Source organism: Sarcophilus harrisii, chromosome 2 (genome assembly GCF_902635505.1).
Source record: "Sarcophilus harrisii chromosome 2, mSarHar1.11, whole genome shotgun sequence".
In the NCBI taxonomy this organism is placed as follows: domain Eukaryota; kingdom Metazoa; phylum Chordata; class Mammalia; order Dasyuromorphia; family Dasyuridae; genus Sarcophilus; species Sarcophilus harrisii.
In genome coordinates, this window is record NC_045427.1 from 434821907 (window position 1) to 434842652 (window position 20746).

The window sequence follows — 20746 nt, forward strand, 5'->3', positions numbered from 1 at the left end:
TTGCACTCTTCACTGTTTAAAAAAAAAATTCTTCCCTTCAGGCTTTGCTTTGAATTGTTACACTCTAATGATTTTGAAATACAGATCTGTGGATTCCATAAAGGCAGGGATGGTTACTTCCTTCCAAAGCTTGGCAATATTTGGCACACAATTGATGCTTAAGAAATGCTTAATTTGAATTAATGACCATGATCAAATAAATGTACAGATAAGTACCTGGAAAAAAAATTAAAATTCAAATAATTAAGTTTCTGCAAGTGGTTTTACAAGTACTGACTACTTTTCCTCTACTCGTCAGTTAACATGAATTAAAATGCATTTAACTAAAAGTGGGTTTCTACCAATAATACCAACCACATCCCAATAGTTATGACTTCCAGCAAAGATCCAGTTTTATTAATAGTATTCAAAAAGATTGGAGGTGGAGAACTCCCTTCATATCTAGTCCACTTCGCATTTTTATAGACGCTAATAATCCAAAGGCAAAGTAACTTTGTCCATGTCACACAGTAAGAAACAGTCAAGGCTTGAGTCATCTAATACTTTTATCCAAAACCTCTGGTACCAGATTAATTCTTAATTTTTTTTTTGAGTGCCTGTTATGAACATAACTTAAAATCAAGTTTCTAATGGAGTCATTCACAATCAGCAAGAACCATAATATTGTTAGGACTAATAAGTATACAACCCTTGAATGCTTAATTTAAATAGAGCTGGGAATCTAGATTACTGTTATATCCTGAAGTTTTTTTTTTGAGGCTAACAAGCTCTCTAAACATTTCCCATTTAAGCACTGACCCAATAGCATGGTAAAATTCCAGGTAAGAGTTTAAACACAAGGTAATGTGAATATAGAACAAATAGTCCTAAGCCTCACCTCTCCCATCACCAGGTTCCATCAATAGTAACTTTTTATTTTTCTTTATCACCAGACAAAACTTATTTAAAATCTTAGCCATAAAATGTCAGTTGAAAAGGAGCCTTAAAGAATCTCTTGTTCCATGGTTGTACATGAAGCCTGGAAGAGAAAAGTGATGTTAGCCCAAGGTTTCAGTAGCAGAGCTGGGCCTAGAACTCAAGTTCTCTGCATTGTCTAATAAAGTTACTCAAAACGCTACAATTCCAATCCAGTGCACTTTCTCTGCATGCGAAGTCGGATAGAGAAAAGTGTATTTACTCAGGCTCTGGGGACATTTCATTTGTTTAAATGTTTTTATTAAAAAAAAAAAAAAAAAAAAAAAATTAAAGACCTCCATGGCACAACTTCCCAGCACAGTTAGGTTTTTAGTTAGATCAATTACAATACAATTACAACCAAGAAAATTTTTTTCTGACTTAACTAAAAAAGGGGGTGAGGGGGCGCACTTCAAACAAGGTTAAAAAAATATGCTTTTAAAAAACCTTTTAAGTAATTGCCAACAGAACGTTCACATATTGGCATCAATTTCCTGCTATCAAATGCAATGCAGAGACGCAGGGAGTGCTGAGAAATGTGCTCCAAAACAAGGTGTACAGATGAGGTAATTTACAACACAGAAGTTGTTACTCTGCAAACCCTTGCCCACCTGCCCACCCACCCACCCAGCCTCTTGTGTTAAACTCTCTTTCCTCTTTCCAGATTCATGCATGTGCAGTGGCTCTAAAGTAGCATTTTTTTTTTTTTGCTTAATTATTTTTTGTTTTAAAAAAAAAAAAAAGCCCATGGGTGGCATTCTTTCCAGGCTTGTTTCAATTCCTTGTAAGGCCGATGGGTGTTAGAACCTCCAGCTGTTTGTAGCTGCTCTCATCAACCTCAGCTACAACTACATATTCTGAATTAGGAGGAAATGAATATTGACAACTCTCCCTCCTCTTTTAAAAAAAGAGGAGGATTCCTTAGAAAGAGTCCTGTTTAAAATCACAATTCAGTGCAAAACCTAATCACAAGTTGCATCCCTGGCACAATGGTTGGTGCCATCTATTCCTGCACAAAGTCAACATGGTAGTTTTCACATCATTTTAGGGCCTAAATAAAGTATAATAAATATTTACTCCAAGTGGTCATGGGGAATAAAAGTACACTAATGTGCACTAAGAAATTTCTCCCCTTCAGCTCTCCCTTAGCTTCATATAGTGAGGTAAAAAGGAGGCCACGATTTTCTCCTTTAAACCCTATTGCTCCTCCACGCCAGTACTCACTACTTACTACCACTACTATACCTCAGTACATTCACTGAGGCAAAAATGGGTTATAAAGTTAGATAAGTTTATTAAATAGAACAACCTAAGCAACTGCTCACACACAACACTCAGTGAGAGGCTTGTGGAACCAGTGAAGGTCAGGGAAAATAGACTTTAGGACTTGAGGAGGGATTGGCAAAGAATTCCTGACCCTGAAAAAAAAAAGCAGCTACTGCAATGGGATAAGGGGAGAAAATCCAGAGCTGATGCTTTGTCATTGTGCTTAAAAAACTAGGCTTCTCCAATGGTGCACCCAATAAAGCTCAGTGGCTAAGTTACAGTGGAGAGTACACATGTATACATGTACACACATGCACGCGCAGCGCGCGCACACACACACACACACACACCCTTTTCCCATCCTAAATCCTGACATGGCTGAGACACAAAAGGAGTTTTATGGCAAAGGATCCTTATTCCTCAACATTTTGGCTTGATATTTCTAGAAGGCTTCTCTGCACTGCCCAGTATGACAAATCATTCAAAGTGGGTGAGAAAATGGAAGAGGTTGTCTTCCCCAATCCATACAGGGCTGGCTGCAGACCCTTTCAGTGTAAAGTGACACACCCATCCAGCAAGACCTTTACACAGGGACTTAAATCTAACCTTGATAAATAAAACCAAACGTTTATTTACACCAAAGAATTCCAACACTGGATCTTTCACATAGGAAGGACAAAGTAGTATATATATATACACACAGCAAGGAATGTGGAGCAGGGCTGAAACAAGGGTGCTTTGTCGTTGTCAATGGTTAATATTGTTCCACAACTACAGATCTACTGCTTCACTTTCATTTAGAGAGACTTTGCTTTGCTCCTGCCCCTCAGTGTACATTTATGAGACTGAGGTCACAGGTGTTCTCACTGGATGGCACGTGAGGGAAAGAGGCAAATGGGGGAAAAGAAGCCTCAAAATGTTACTTGGTGTGGTCTGATGTCCTATCAGCTCTAGTTTTTTAATAGCCACTAGCATGAAATTGGTATAAATAACGTTTTGGGTTTGTCTTTTTATTTTTATTTTTTTTTTTTAAAAAGGCAAGAGGTTATACCCAGTAACAAATTTAATGCAAAATTGCAAGTAAAAAAATCTGGGAAAGTTTCTCCTTGTCTCCCCCACCCTCATCTGCTAGGTGAAAAAAGATCTTACCTATAGTACAGTCAACTCTACTAGGGAACCTTGACTGGAAGGGGAATAAAGGAAGAAGACTGGAGATTTAGGAAGAAGGGAGAGCAAGTGTTTAATTTTCAAACTAAACTTTCAAACTAAAATTACATGCAAGTGAGCTGGATTTAGGGTTAGGTCAATAAGACATGATTCATATTGAATGGAAGTTTTTAGGACCTGTGTGCACTTTGGGTAAACTTTCAACATCTATGTGACTATATATTCCACTGGTTGGGCCAGTGTACCCTACTGGATTCCAGCTCCTCTGGTGTTGAGTGTTAAGTGAACAGTACGTTACTGTGAAGAATTGGGCCCTCTTCCTCCTTCCCCTTCCTGCTTCCCTGGAAAAGCTGTATTTTGGTAATCTCTGGAGAAGAGCACAAAGACAACAGACCTCCCAAGGTGTGGGCTGGTGGAAGAATAATGGTGGGAACTGGAAGAGAGTTCCAGCTAAATGCAACAGCCAGGAAAAGGGTAGGTTCATCATTGTTCTTGAGATGAAGAGTTGGGATCGGGGTTGGGTTGGGGGGGAAAGGGGGAATCGTCCGTGAAATATTCCATCTGCAGGTAATTTGTCAGGGAATCCCCTGAGTTACGAAAAGTTCGAGTAAAAAAAAAAAAAAAAGAAAAAAAGAAAAAAAATCAGCCTATAATAATTTTTTTATAATGACTGAACTACTATAAATCCACAAGCAACTGTTCAGACACGGCGCCTCCGAAGTGTTCCATACCCTCCCCTGCCAGGCACAACTGCATCAAGGGGAGAGATGAAGAGTGGAACCCCCTCCCCCGCCCGGCTCTGCTCAGGCATCAGGAGACAGAGGCTGTCATTACTGCTGAGCGCCTGCGGTAGCTGGAACTGGCATCCCCAAGGGGTTGGCGGCAGCAATCACTGGTGAGCCTGCTAGAGGTCCAAGTGGTGAAGGGGTTGGCACTGAAGTAATCCCTAAAATCAAATAACAGAAAATAAGTTAGGATTCTGACCAGATAGAAGCTTCTGTCAGTAAGTGGTCATGGAATCTTTCTTTCAAAGCTTGAGATTTCATTAAGATTGGGCTCATACTACTAAATATCAATGAAAAGTTTCAAATGACTATGTTTTGGAACCTCTAAATAAGTGGAATTTGGTAGTTTGAATTCTGTGTAATGTCCCCTTATGTCTAATCAGTATATCTGAAATTATCAAACTCTCTCAATGAATAATCTCTAAATTTGGGCTTTATAGAGTTCTCTTTCTTTTTGGTGTTTAACCATATAGTCTTTTTGAATAAACAAGGTTATTACAAGATACCAGGTTCAAATATAATTTGGAGTCTGACTTTAATTCTGCTAGGAGAGGTATGTATTTCCTCTATTCTATCTAACCTAGTCTAAACATTATTTTTACTTCTATTATTCCCCCCAATCCCACTAGAACACAACCTCTATATTTTTTTGGGGGGGGAGTGGGGTGGGGGGTTTGGGGGGGGTCATGAAACTACACCATGCATTGCTTGGAACCATCCCTCTAATTTCTCTTAATGTGATACAAAGCAATAAATGTGTTCTCAAAGGCTTTTTACAAGTACTTAAGAGAAAGTGAATACAATTAATAAAACCTTATGAAGAATCAAGATAGATAGTACACATCTCTCATCCTAATGACCTGTATGAACAAGACAAACTAAGATAATTTCTATTCCTAATTTACTAGTACTTGGCCTTGGCTCGAAGCAAGTCTTGCTACTTTGCCCCTGCAATAGAAAGAGAAGAAAGACCATCCATCAGAGTAAATAAGATGGATGATAAATTCTAGGTGAAATAAGACTGGGTGGTCATCCATCCCCAACCCCAAACATATGTATAATAAACAGTAACACTCCTAAGCTATGGCTTCTTTGAATAATCTTGTCCTACCTTTTATAAAGGTTCTTCCACTCACTTAGCTAAGAAACTGATAATATCAAGCAATGAAGTCCCTGTTTAATAGCATGGCTCATTCTCTGCTTCCTTCTAGGAATCAGGAAGCTTAAAGAGGAAAACGGTGTCCAGTAGAATAAAAATATCATCATGCCTCTTCCCCTTTCCTGGCTAAATTCTTTCTTTATTAAAAATTTTATTTATTTATTAAATTTATTATTTGTTCCTTTAAAGTCATAATTTTCTCTACCTTTTATTAGTGAACTGAAGCCTTTGATAATTACTCCTTTCTAAAGATGATTTTCAGGAATCATTTGTTGATGCTACTAATGACAGTATCCAGAAGGGATGGGTAAGAAAAATTCACAATTCTCTTCCCTAAGACAAAATACCAAAAAAACTGACCTGACATCATGTTGGCGGTGCTGACAGGAGTGCTGCCACTTGGCATGTTGGATGTGCCCATCCGAGCCTGGTCCTTCACAATTGGGTCTGTGAAGAAGACAATGTGTGTGTTTGAATTGTTTTGTTTGAATATAGTCCAGGGATTTTATGTTTGAAGTAGTAAACTGGTTCTTCCATTTCTTCCTGAAATGAAAGAACTATCTCTTGCTGCTGAAAACTGTAAGAAGATTAATTCTGGCTCAACAAGTTTAAGACTCAAAGCTATCTCAAAATAGATACATATTCCCCACTGTTAGAAGTTTTCAAATACAGACTGATCACTTAACAGGTATGTTCTAATTTGTACTATGACATCTGAGATCTTCATTCTTTAGATTTTATGACTTTTAAGTGACTAATTCCTCAAAAATTCTTGATACATTTTGTTTTTATATAATTGTCATTTCTAAATATATTTCTCCTTTTACCTCTCCTATTTAGCATGTCTCTCTCTTTTTTTTTTAAACAAAGATTTTAAAAAGAAAAAAGTAGTTCAGTCAACCAAAGAAACCAGTTGTGGCTGAGTTTATACAATATTCCACCCACATTCCAAGCTTTGTAAAAAAGAAAAGAAAGACATTTTCCAAATTCTTCTCGGGATCCAAGTTCAATCAAGGCATAGTATTTATATTCAGGGTGTTGACAGTATTGTTCTGTTTACATGGAGCATGCATTGCACAAGGGATTCACGAAGATTCACATCTCAATCCTGCCTCAGACATCTGGGCAAGCCATTTAACTGTTATCTGACTCAATGGGGATAATAATAGCACCTGTTTTACAAGATCAAATGAGAAAATAAAATTCTGATGTGTGTAAAACACAATGCAAACCTTAAAGAGCTATGAAGATTTTGAGTATTCCTTTAACTATTATTATTACATTCTCATGATCATTTTACATATATGAATGTTTATATATGACAGTTGTGTGGCACAGTGGATAGAACTTAAAGACTTGGAGTTAAGGACTAAATTTGAATTCTCCTTCAGGAACTTAATAACTTTATGACCCTAGACAAATCATTTAAATTCTCTATATAAATTCCCTATATCTCAAGTTTCTTTACGTGAAAAATGGGGATAATAATAGTAGCAGACTCACAGGGTTATTGTGAGGACTGAATGAGATAACATATAAACCTCAAGATAATATATATAAATACTAGTTATTGTTTTTCAGGTTCTGTTTTTCAAGTAATTTACTTGAACGATAAAATTCGGAGGCGCCTCCTGAATCAGATACACTTAAAAGGAAAAAGTCTTGCTTAATGGAGAGATATGGTTAGCTTTACAATAATCTAAGGATTCAAATGTCTAGAACATGATGCAATTAAGGCCAAGATTACAAATCTGATGCCTGTTTAAGACCAGTTATTTTTGCAAGATGAGATAACTTTAAAAAAGAATTTGAAATTGGAATGTGCATATAGTTCAGCAGGGACATCACTATACTTCCTCCTTCTCCTGCCCTTTTTAAAGGCTATATATATACACTCACATTAAACATATTTCTACATTAACCATGTTGTGAAAGAATAATCAGAAGAAAATGGGAAAAGCTATGAAAAAGAAAAGAAAAAACAAAGAAGTGAAAAAGAATATGCTTCGATTTGCATTCAGACTTTATAATTTTTTCTCTTGATGTAGATAGCATTTTCTGTCATGAGCTTTTTGGAATTATTGTAGATTATTATTGCCGAGAAGAGCAAAATCTATCAAAGTTTATAATTGCACAATGTTGCTGTTACCATGTACAATGTTCCCTTGAACAATATTTTCATAGAAGCTGTAACTTGTAGAACCTAAGAAGTTAACTGGATGTTATAGAATATTAAGAGCTGCTAAATTAACTCTTGGGAATAGTCACAACTAGAAGAGACATTAGAAATCTTCTGATATAACCCCTTTATTTTAGAGGGAAAAACTGAGATTCAGAGAAAAGCACTTTTAGAAACCTTAAAATTGATACATAACACAGGAACAACAAAATCATATGACGATCAATTCTGATAGACATGGCTCTTTTCAACTGTGAGCTGATTTAGGTCAGTTCCAATGAGCTTGTGATAAAGAAAAACATTTGCATCCAGAAAAAGGACTGTGAGGACTGAATGTGAATCACAACATAGTATTTTCACCTTTTTTATTATTTGATCACTTTTTTGGGGGGTTTCTTTCTCATTCCTCCCCCTTTAATCTGATTTTTATTGTGCAGCATGATAATTATGGAAATATGTATAGAAGAATTTCACATGTTTAACTTACATTGGAGATTACCTGCTGTCTAGGGAAGGAGGAGGTGGGGGAAGGGAGGGAAAAATTTGAAACACAAGTTTTTGCAAGGGGAATGTTGAAAACTATCTTTACATATATTTTGAAAATAAAAAACAATTATTTATTTAAAAAAGATAAAATTGTTTCCCAAAAAAAAAAAAAAAAAAAAAAAAAATGACATGAGCTACTAGTATTCATGTTGCCAAGACCACAAGATAAGGTGATGGCAGAGCCAAGTCTTTTAATTTCCACTCCATGGTTTGTTTCACTCAAACATTGTAGGTTTATCATCCTCTTCAAATTTAAATTATGGTACATATAAAAAAACACAATTGTAATTTTACATTTTTGATACATCTTATTTCTCATAGATTCATAGCAATTTAGAGTTAGAAATCGAATCCTTATTTATCATCTAGTTCTTCTCATCTAACAGTGATCCTAGAGAGGAAAATGGACTTCAGGAGAACACAAGTGACTTGCAAAAGGCCACAAAGCTCAAGAGTAAAAGAGCCTGTACAAAAGAAAGCTTAGTGAACCTGATTCCTGGTTCAGTGATATTTATTTACACTGTACCAACCCACCTTTATCATTATTGTTCTCATGAAAGGAACAATAAATGTAATGTTACTGATTTGTTCTGAACTCTTCTAATCAGTGCTCAAACTGTCAAATGAAAAGTTCTACTCATAAGAACTTTGTTAGGGTGGGAGGAGTCAAAGGATTTACTCACAGAAATAAGGGTGTTCCATAGCCTCTCTTGCAGTGAGTCTTGATTGATGATCATATCGAAGCAGTTTGTCCAAGAAATCAAGAGCTTCTGGACTGACCAGGTGCTGGTTTTCACTGTGAACAAAACGCTCCCATCGCTTACGGGAGTGTCTACAGAGCAAGAAAGGAAGACAACAATTAGACAAGTACAACTGTTGGTGAGAGGTTGCACTTCTCCTTAGAGAGCAGGGAACTAACTGTGGCAAACAAAGCAATCAGAATCAGCAACAGCTGCTATTAGACTCCAAGGATAGTTTTACTCCATTCACAGTACTTGGTAGCATCAAAATAAACTGAATATATGAAGTACATGCTTTTGCTGGGGATGGAGGGGAGAGAGAAAAAAAAAATCATGTGTACATATCTGGAATCAATAATCCAGTTACTTCAGGGTGTCAATATACTAAATATCTGCAATAGCCTTATTTTTTGTCCAATGAAAGCCTACCTCCAAAAGAATCTACCTTTCATTTTAGTAAGATTATAAGATACTCTGTTGTAATTCAAAGCAGATTTAATTTCTTTTCCTTCTTCTTGGACAGTTGTTTATTTTGAAGAAGCAGATTATGTGACAATGAGAATATGACAATTTATTGAGCTTTGTTTTTGGTTTTATTTTTTTGCTGGGGCAATTGGGGTTAAGTGACTTGCCCAGGGTCACACAGCTGGGAGGTGTTAAATGAATGAAATCAAATTTGAACTCAGGTCCTCCTGATTTCAGGGCTGGTGCTCTATCCACTGTGCCATCTAGTTGCCCCTTATTTCATTCACTGAATATGAAACCTAACAGGGGACATCAGAATTAAAATGGGCTTTAAGCATCATCTGGTCTAATCCATTTATTTTAGAGAAGAACCTAGAACTTAATAGAAGTGATTTGCTCAAGGTCAAAAAGAGAGGAAATGGTTGTGCCATGCCTACATGCCTTTTCCCAAGTCTAGTGCTCTTTCCACTCCATGCTGTTCCCTTTCCAAACATAATACTTGTTACTTGAAGTTTGGACAATGCTATTCAGCCCAAACCACACATCTTTTCCTTTGCTGACTTACCTGCCCAGGATATCATTGAAACGTGGATCTAGTTCAATGTTGTACTTGTCAATATAGTCATATAAGTCTTCTGTCCCCAGCACCTTTGCTATCCTTACCAACTAAGTTAAATATCAAAAAACAAAACACAACAAAACACAACATAAGTATATGCAGAAAGACTAATCAACTGAAAAATCAACAATTAAATATGTTTTCTAAAACCTATTGGAACTACCCACATTTCTAAGGGAGGTGATGGTAGGAAAAGCCAGATTTTCATGTCCTGTAAAATAATTAGCCATGGTATTTTGCTAGGCAAATTAAACATGGTACCAATCCCTTTTTCTTTCTTTTTTTAAAATATATGCTTTTAGGAATAATACCTGAAAAATAGCTGTTATGGTCAAAAGAGAAAGGAAAAATTCTGGGATCAGTAATTGATCCTTTCATGAGTTTTTCCATAAAACAATTTTGATCAAGTAAGAATATTAGCATTCAAAAGACTGAACTATTCTTGACATCTGTGGATGTATTCTATCAGTACACATCTTTTTATGGTTCCAGATTTTAATCACTGATAATGGCTTTCAGTTTTTATTCCAATGAACTCATGAATAAGATTGCACTTTTATAGATTCAGGAGGTCCCAAACATTCTCACAAGGTGGTTAGGCTTTACAGACATATTTCTTCATATCTGCTAGCCAACTGTTTAAAAGATATTTTAAAGTGAATCATATCCTAGAGTCAGATAAGCTATATTTATGATGCTTAAGATGTAAGATGCACACATTTATTTCATAGGTAAGAAAGTGATTAAGTGATAAGTTATTCAAGATTACACAGCCAGTCAATGACAAAACCAGAATTAAAACCCAAGTTTCCTAATTTTCAATCCAGTACTAATTTTTCACTACACATATCACTTATATTAGCTGTGAGAATGAGCAAATCTATCTGTAAAATGGGGATTGTAAGAATACTAATTTTGAAGTGAGTAGTTACATTCAAATCCTTGTTCTACTACTCAATTCTTATGCTTCCTTGGCTATAAAATGGAGAGACTGGAGTAGATGATCTTCTAAATTGTCTACTTACAGCCTAAATTTCTATGATTTCTGTACTTTGAGCTGTACATAATTAGACAAGCATGATTATCAAATGAAGTGAATTATATTAAATGAAGACAGGCATATCTGTCGTAAGAGCAATTAACTGGTCAATAAGAGTGAGTTAGAGCTGAACAAGTTCAGTGGCATTAACTTTCCCCTTTCCCCTAAGAAGGTAAGTCTATTGTCTCACTGCTTACTTCATGGGCTTAGACATGTTTCTTGTCCAACTGTATTTTTACAGGAACATTACATTAAATGAGATACATTAGTGGAGGTAGAACAAAAGAGAAGTTTCCTCTCCCTAGTTCTATTAAAGCAGCCACCTCACGTATATATATATATATATATATATATATATATGAAGAGACAGAACAAGGCTCATAAAAAATTTCTCTTAGTAATTAACCCTTTAATATTCCACATAAAATATGTTAAAATATTTGGGAGATATTCCTAACTGTAATGCTTACAAATTTCAGATCAGGAAATGTTGTTTTCCTGATGGAAAATATATAGCATAGCATATCACCTGATCATAATTGTCGTGTCCATGGAAAAACGGCTCCTTCCGAAAGATCATGCTTGCCAACATACAACCCAAGCTCCACATATCCAAACTGTAATCGTACATCTGCACAAAAGAGCAGAAACACAGAAATTCTTTGGCATTGATCATGATTAAGCTAGTCCAATCTTCAACAAGGCTCCTAGATTTGTGCATTAAATTTCATTTACAATTTAAAAAGCATTTGGTAAATTTAAAATGTTAGTTGGCCATAATTTAGTATGGAGGAGGGGTACTGAGCTTAATAGAATAGAGTTAAGAAAACAACAGAATGTTGTGTATATAGCCTAACTAAAGATTCACATTTCTAACTTACATTTGGTGGTTACTATTGATTTAGTTACAATATCTTATTTATCTCCATAAATTTAAGATCAAATACAAACTCATCCTTTCCATCAGGTTCTTCATGTGGTATTCTGTCCAATGAAGTTAGTGGAATTTCATATGTGGAATGGGTCAAAGTAGGGATATATAGATCAAAGAAAATATGAAGTATGGAAAGAATATTGGCCTGGGAATGAGGAGACCTGAATTTTAGTTCCAGCCTGACTGTAGTAAGATGTATAATCTAGGAAAAATTACTTTGAATCTCAGTATCCACATGCACAGAAGGAAGTATTTGGCCAATTCTAAAATTTTATTATCCTAAGAGTTATTGGGAAATGAAAACTATATTTAAGTACATGAAGAACTGTCAAGTACTTAAAACTCATTCCTCTTGGCTCCAAAGATAAGAAGTAGAACCAAAGAGAAGAAGCAACAAGTAGGCAGATTACATCACAATTATAATGAAGAACATTTTAGCTGCTTGACATTGACAGTCTTATAAGGGAATGCATCTTCAATTGTTAGATCAAAATATCCAGACCCAAAAGGGCCCTTAAAGAGCTTCTAGTCAGTTTTTTTTTTTTAAGTGCCTACTATGTGTCAGGTACTATGCTAAGTGATGGGGATATAAAGAAAGGGAAAACCCCTTTCTTTCAAGAAGCTCACAACCTAATGGGGGAAACTATGTAAACTGGAAATAAACCACAAAAAGAAGGCACTATAGTATTAAGGGACACAGGGAAAGACTTCTCGCAGAATTGGGATTTTAGGTGGGACTTGAAGCAAGTCAAAAGAGGAGTTATAAGTGAGGAGGGAGAGCTTTCTAGGCAAGGAGGACTGTGAGTGGAAATTCAGAGTCAGGAGTTGGAATATCTTGTTCCAGACCCAGTGAGGCAAATTATTACTTGACCAAAGAATAAGATGTAAGAAAACCAAAAAGATGAGGTGGAAGAGGGGAGATCAGGTTATAAAGAGTTCTACACATCAAATATAGAATTTTATATTTGATGCTGAAAATAATAAGGAGTCACTAAAGTTTACTTGGGATTGGAGATGTGTTGTATAATGATCAGATCTCTGGATAAGGAAAATTGCTGTGACAGCTAAGTGGAGGATGGACTGGAACTGGAATGGGCAAGGAGACCAACCAGCAAACTACCAAAATAATTTAGGCATGAAGTGTAATAAAAGTCTTCATCAAGGTAGTAGCAGTGTCAGAGAAGAAAAAAAGAGTACAAAATATGTTAAACAAAGTAAACTAATTAGTCTTAGCAACAGCTTGGATATGGAGAGAATGAGGTGATGATGACAGGTAGGCTGGCAAGCCTGAGTGAGAATGGTGATGTCTTTGAAATTGTTATAGAATTAAAGAAGGGAGGATTTGGGTAGAAAACCTAGTTGACTTTTAGACACATAGAGTAGAAGGTGTCTACTGAACATCCGGTTCTAGACAGCCCAGAGGTATTTAGGGAGGAGAGATGTGAGACTAAAGGTCAACAGATGAGTAAATTTGATAACTAAATCCCTGGGAACTAATGAGATCATCAACTGAAACAGCATAGAGGAAGAAAAGTAGAAGGCCCAGAAAAGAGCCCTGGAGGACAGTCAGGTTCACAGATATGACCTGAACAAAGATATCCTGAGGAGGAACAGTCAGACAGGTAATTTGAGAACTAAGAGAGTAGTGTCAAGATTGACAATATCAAGGTAAAGATGGTGATGAACATGTCAAAGGTTATATACAGAGTAAAAGAGGACTGGGGAAAAGTTACCATCTTTGGTAATTAAGATACTATTATTACCTTTGGAAAAGAGCAGTTTCAGTAAAATGATGAGATTGAAAACTAGACTATAAAGAGCTAAGTGAAAGAAAAAAACAGGAGAGGCTCTTTTCAAGGAGTTCAGCCCCAGGAAGGAGAGATATGGGATGATAATTAGAAGGGATGGATGGAATCAAGGACTGAAGTGAGTGGACAAGTTTGTGGGAATTATGGAAACAACTAATAGGGAGAGAATGAGGATAAGAGAGAGTGGAGATGAGAGGGAATCTGCAGGAAGAGACATTAGTCTTAGCAAAAAGGGCTATTCTTCATGTGAGATGGGATGAAGTAGACGTGGCTAAAGCCATCTGGATGATTGTCAGTTGGGAAAGGGAGGAACTCTTAATGAATATTTTCATTTTTTTCTATAAAATATGAGAGAAGGTTCTTGGTTGAGAGAATGGGAAGATGGGGAACCATGGGAGATTTATAAAGGTTTAGAAGGACTGTAGGGCTAAATAAAATAAAGGAAGTGTAAAAGATTTGTCTTATAGCCTAAAGAAACAGTGAAGTTGTATAACATAAATCTGCAGTGGAACTAGTCAGTATGATTTTGTGATTTTCTTGTTTCATTCAGCAGCACAAATGTAGGAATGAAAGAATGAAGTATAATTCATAGGTTTGGCATGGCAAGACATAAAGACTCAAGAAAAGTATAGTGAGGGACTGAACTGGTTCGCCAAGGGATCAAGAGGGGGAAAGGAAGAGATTATAGTTAGTGCAGGATTACATTAAGAAAAAAAAATTTAAAGGCTGAAGGATTGGAGTTCTTGATGTAAGTGAACACTACAAAGACTGCAAGGTTGAGAAAACAATGCACTTGTTTAAAGATAAGGAAACTAAAGCACAATGGGGTTTTTCTTAGTTCTCAAAAGTAAGCAGGTGGCAGAGATAAGACTCCAAGTTCCGTCCCCTGACTCTGACTCTAAAAATGTTCTTTCCATATCACTAAGTATTTTACTTGGTAGAATTTATGGGTTCATCAGTTTAAACAAAGTGAGTATACAACTCTAACATTCTATGCATCTATGACCACAAGGTCGAATTATGGTGTTAAATTTGTGGGTAATCAGGTTTAGTTTTGAAGCATGTAGAAACAGCAAGGCATGATTATGAAGAACAAATTAAGAGCCATGTATGTTGGCATACTAATCTGAGTCTCATTTATTATTTCTCACCTGATAGTCTACAAGAAGCTCGGGGCCTTTAAAATATCGTGAAGCCACTCGGACATTATATTCTTGGCCGGGATGATAGAACTCAGCTAAGCCCCAGTCTATTAGTCGCAGCTAGGAAAAAATGAAGGGAGAAATAACTTTTAAATTTGGATCTTTGAAAAAGTAAAGCTCTGAACAAAATGTCCCCCCCTCCAAGACAAAATAATCAGTGGAGGCAATATAATCAACTGACAAAACCTCCACCACCATTACAGTCCCAATGCACATGAGAACTGTGCTTGTGTAGAATCAGTGCCTGAATGACAGGAAGTTAGATTGTTCCTTTTCACCTCTGTATGACTCTTTCCCTTCAGAATTACATTCTAGCCACACTGAATAATCTTCCGTTTCTGATGCCTTTCTTGTACCCCTTTGTCTTTACTGTCCTCCAAATCAGGAAGTCTTACAGCACCATTTGTTGAAACACTTCACTAGCTTCAAGGCCCAGATCAGTTGCCACTTTTTCCACAAGCAGTCTTGTTCTTTCATTTGGATAGTAACCTCTTCTTTCTCAAATGTGAGTCCCAAAGTACTTTATGTGAATCTTTCATTTCTACCTGTCACTTTCATTTGTATTATAATTCTGTGTGTCTTTATCTTCTTAATATTATTACAGAAAGGATAAAATCTTACCAAAATTGCCTGTAGTGCCCAGCACAGTGTTCTGAACACTGTAAGCATTTTTAAGGCTCTTTCTGTTCAATAGCATTAGATATTAATTCATTATACTAGCTGCCTATCTTTCATAAGCATACAACAGATAGGAATTATCACTTGTCTCCAAAAATAACTGATTTGCTCATCAAGAAACTTATTATACAACTTTTGGCCAAAAGTTCCCCAGAGACATGTTTTAATAGTCACTAGTTTACTTATTTATATTTCTTTAGTAAAAAGTCTTATGCAAAAATTCCAAAGATCTTTATTTTTTTCTCTCTTAAAAAACAGAACATGATTCTAACAATAATAAAACTAGGAATCAAAAGTTTTAGGATTTAGCTCTACCTCTGTATTAGGCTCTTGGAAAGCCACAACTTTTCTATGCCTCAATTGCCTCATCCTTAAAAGAATGGCAATACTATCTACCCTGTCAGCTTTGTAAGATACTGTGAGGATCAAATGACATAGTCAATATGAGAATTCTTTCTAAAATAAAGACCTAAGAGTAATATGAGATTTAACAATTTTGCAAAACATTTTCACATACTCTTGTGAATTGTGTAAATTAGGCAGATTAGATATTATTAAATGTACTATACATATGAGGAAATTGAGGCACCAAAAAAATAAAGTGGATTGACTTGATCTCATAGATTGTTACTGACAAGATTGGGGATAAGAACCCAGGTCTTCTGATTTCTAGCTCAAAACTCTTTCCTGTTCATCTCACTGACTGTCTTCTTGGGTTTTATCTCCAGCAATGATGGCTTCAATATGTTGCTGTAGAAAATGGATGTTGGAGATGATCATGAAGACAAGTGAAACTTTAGTTTGCTGCTTTATACCTTTCTGTGTTCGTGATCGATCATGACATTATGAGGTTTAACATCTCTATGCATAATCCCCATGCTATGACAATAATCCAGGGCCTGCAGAAAGATTTTGTAAAAGAAGAAAAAAAGCATCAATCTATGAAAGTACATTACAAACTTGTCTCAATTCAGTATGAGAAACCTAAATCCACTATGGGATTCCTTTTAATTTTCGTATCAAACAATCACCTTAAGTAAAAATTTTAGTCAAATGTAAACAACTACTCCTTTGTAAGTGCTAACTCTTCAATAGTTTTGACTTGGACTGCTTGAATGGTTTATCTTTGTAGGGGTCATCAAAATCATAGAATGTTAGAAATGAAAGGGAACACTGAATCTCGGAATTGGATGGGACCTGAGAATACTGAAAACATCAAAGCTGGAAGTAGCTCTAGAACAAAGGGTCAGAGGAGAGCTTAGAGAATATGTAGTCCAATTTCCCCTCATGATACAAAAGAAAAAAACTAAATCTTCAGAAAACTGAAGCCTGGGATAGGGATAAAGAGGAGACACATTAATCCTCTGGTTCCTATAGGTCTAGTCCTCTTTCAACCATATGACATTTATAGCCTCAATTCTTTAGTTTATTCAAGGATAGCATTGCAATTTTGATACACCAGTTTCGTTCATTTGGTAGCACTGTGACTGACAGATACCCATGCTACCAAAAAAAGTTTCTATTTAATGAAATGATTCATATTTTCATAGTATTTCAAGATTTATAATGGACTTTTCCTCTTTTCTAGTCTAGTGAGATAAACAGTGCAAATATAACTTACATTTTTAAAGATAAAAAAAATTGTAATTGAGAGGTAAAGGGACTTTTACAATACTTTTACAAATATCAAAGTGAATTATTGGCACAGTCAGGATGAGAACGTAGGCCTTTTAACCCCAAGATCAGAGACTTCACACTATCTTCTTATTAAGTAAAAGAAATATTCTGGGATTTGCCACATCATAATGTAGCAGGTCCAATTTCTAAGGTGTAGAGGGTGGTATAACCTTTGGAACTTGTCAACACAGCTAAGTCAGCTGACAAGGGTTGCTTAAATTATTGCCCTTTCTGAAGGGCAAATTGGGCTTATACTCCTCTCCAAGGGATGAGCCCAATATATAGCATATTCGGCCTACAATTTTTGCCTTTCTTTGTATCCACAAAGTTTATTATAATAGTGCCTGACACAAAGATGCTTAATGAATGCTTGCTTCTTGACATGATCTGACATTAGAATGAGAGGACTCTTGCCTTAAAAAAGATATGGTAATATCCCTTTCCCCTTTTAAAAATTGAGGGACTATGGATGTGCAATAGTATACATTTTTTCCTTTTGAAAATATTTGTTAAAAGAAAAAAACAAACAAAAAAAGAAATGCTATGATAATTAAGGGGAAAAGAGATGAATATATCTGTAAACAAATGTGGAACAAAATAACAAAAAATGTCAATAACATTTTAAAGCTAGTGAAAATAATTTTTTTAAGCTAGTGAAAGATAGTGTGCAGAATCACTGGTTGAGCTGGAAGGGCCATTAGAAATGACTTAGTTTTTTCCCCTTCCTTTTTATAGATAAAGAAACTGAAGTTGACTTGGGGGAAGAGGATTTCAAAGTCCTTGTCCATGGTTATACAGATAGCAACAGCATCTCCATCTGGACGCTGGCTGGTCGTCCGATTCTAAAGCTAGTATTCTGTCTATTATAATGATCTCCCTTAATATCACACTTGTTATATTCTGTTTATTATAGTTGGCAGATCAGTCTTCATTGATTCATTCAAGTCACATCTTCTGAACTATTAAGAGTTTTAATATCTAGTGGGCCTAACTTGGGACAAAGTACTTTGGTAACAATTTTAAGAACCATAGTCCAGTCTTAATCAGCACTCTCCAAGAATAGATTTAAATAAAACATAGGATAGGATAATGATCTCTTAGGAACTGGACAGTAGGCAATTTGTTCTTGATTTGCCTGATGAGATCCTCTGAATAGGGGAGAGGAGAGATGTTTATCAGATAAAATTATAGAAGAGCCTGCAAGATGTTCTAATTTAGCTATAAAACTAGTTTTCCTAATCTTGAAAATAAGCTTTTCAAAGGATGAATAAAATGTAATGGAAATCATCAATACTTATCACCCAGATCCCTAACTGCCTTGTTTTACCCCAAACCATACTGTTCATTGAGTTAAACTTCCTAAAGCCTACCACAACCTATGTTGTTAATGATATAGTCATTTGAATGATAATCTACTGAAAAACCTACTAAGGAAAATAAAGTTATTAAAAAAAAAGACAATTAAAGATAAGGTAATAAGAACTGTATCTTATCCATCAGTTTCCAATGACACTCAGCACAGTGTTTTACATATAGCATAGGAATGTTTGCTTCAATTTGCAATCAAATTCTTTTTAGTCATTTACAAAAACTAGTTACTATTTCTGTAGCCTGATTTAAAAAAACAAAAACAACCCTGTAACAAAGGCTAATTACTTAGGTGCTGTTATGGTTTAAAAATGATCCTGAGGCCCACAAAGCTATGCCAGTTAAGCACCAGGTTTGTTAGGGTCCTACACTAAAATGGGAAGGCTTGAAGAATGGGCTAAGCAATAATAAACTGTGCATCTATCATCTAAAAACCAATCTAGGTTAGTAAGGATAAGTTTATCATTAAAAAATTGGCTACCAAATGATGAGTTTTTTGGCCAGAGCAACTAATTAAATACTAAGTCTACCAAAGGCCAAGAGAGGACTGGGAACTGTGCCTCACCCACCCCAATGAAATCAATTATAATTAATGCACTGTTTTATAAAGTTCCCACAGTATACTTGGTACCACAGAAGAGATTCCTAGGCCAAATTTCTTGCTGACTTTATATCTTATAGTAAATTCATTAGCTTCAACAAGAGTAATCCATTACATGGAATCACAGAATCTCAGAAAGGACCTCAGAGGCCTTTTAACTCAATTCTTATAACAATCCCAAAATAAATAAGTCACCAAGTCTTTTCTTGAAGACCTCTAGTGAGCCGATGATTTTAGAAGCAACTCTAATTGTTATAAATTTTTTCCTAAAAATAAGCTAAAATCTGCCTCTTAGCAACTTCCATGAGCAGTGAAAAGAGGAAGAGAGAGAATACAAGTTTGAGAGAATTGGCTTTTTAAAAACTTATGTTTTTTCTTGCAGCTTCTTGCTTTGTGTACAATAGTTGGGCAATTAAGAATTTTAGGACCATTTTCAAAATGACCCTGCTTTCAACAATAGAAATCATCTGAGTATAATAAAGCTGATCCCCCAAATCACCATCAAAAGTCTTACCTTCAAAATCTCATACATATAAAATCGAATATCATAGTCTGTTAACGTCTGGTACAATTGCTGTTGAAGACAAATACAATAACTCAGGATGAAGTAATGCCAATAGGAAGGTAATTTCCTCATTCTTCTTTCTAGTAATTCAAATTTGAGTCCTACTTTGAGAACTTTCCAAAGCACCATTATTCCAGCCTGACTGACTTACTGGTCTTGCTTCCCCTTATCTCAAGTTTACATTTAAGGACATTTGAGATTCTTAACCCAGTATGTAAAGTATAGAACTATTTAAGATCATTATGTGGGGTAAAATACAGACTAAAGAACTACTAAAAGTTGGATGCAACTTTGGAAGTGATAGCCCAATTCATTCCCTTCACTGCACAAGGGAAACTAAAGCCGTGGGAAATGAACTGCCTAAAAATCAAAATTGAGATTTAAATAAATTTAGCATTTCTAACTCTCAGTTCAATGCTCTACCTACTATGCCACACTGATCCCCTTTTTATATCTATGACATATACTAGTAAAAAGCTATTGAGTACATACAGAATCAATCACCTCAATAGAGAATATACACTTAGATTGGGGTTATGTACCCAGATTATCACCCAACATGTAGGATTAAAATGGTGCCTAACAAGCAGAGCCAATTCAACAGTGCTTTTGTTTTAGTATCAATCCAAAAGCAAATACAGCATAATCTGATAATCTCTTCCCTAAATTTCAAAAGAATGGCAGACATTTTTTGGTCGTTTAATAAATATATGATGATGTGATTTTCAAGATTATTATTAATTTGATTCTAAATGTTTCTTTCCTTTTTTAATACCAAAGGAAATTTTTGATATTCAACATTCCTGTTACAGAAATGATGTGAATTTTGAAATGCATGTCAAATTTCTTTGGTCATGAAAGAATTTTGTTAAACTAAAAAACTTTTAGAATAAATGTCACTGGGAACAGTTACTGGGAGGCTGGGAAATAAATCCTTTTGTGTAAAAGTACTGTATTCTAACATGATTTGATCTCTGGCACATCAAGCATTAAA

General features: G+C 35.6%; 1 protein-coding gene across 4 annotated transcripts in view; it reads right to left on the minus strand.

Annotated features, from left to right (window-relative positions):
* Positions 1-372: 372 nt before the first annotated feature.
* Positions 373-20746, minus strand: part of CSNK2A1 (casein kinase 2 alpha 1) — a 53564-nt gene continuing 33190 nt past the window's right edge. Inside the window, exons 7-15 of one of the 4 annotated variants that reach the window (XM_031954149.1) lie at positions 19702-19761; positions 16357-16440; positions 14813-14923; positions 11449-11550; positions 9827-9927; positions 8740-8888; positions 5692-5778; positions 5078-5120; positions 373-4333 (exon numbers count right to left, since the gene is read on the minus strand). In XM_031954149.1, the coding sequence (XP_031810009.1) occupies positions 5110-5120; positions 5692-5778; positions 8740-8888; positions 9827-9927; positions 11449-11550; positions 14813-14923; positions 16357-16440; positions 19702-19761 (705 nt within the window). In that variant the 3' untranslated portion in view covers positions 373-4333; positions 5078-5109. The remainder of the gene's footprint in view (positions 4334-5077; positions 5121-5691; positions 5779-8739; positions 8889-9826; positions 9928-11448; positions 11551-14812; positions 14924-16356; positions 16441-19701; positions 19762-20746) is intronic. The other 3 variants (XM_031954150.1, XM_012553641.3, XM_012553642.3) reach the window with 3 other exon arrangements.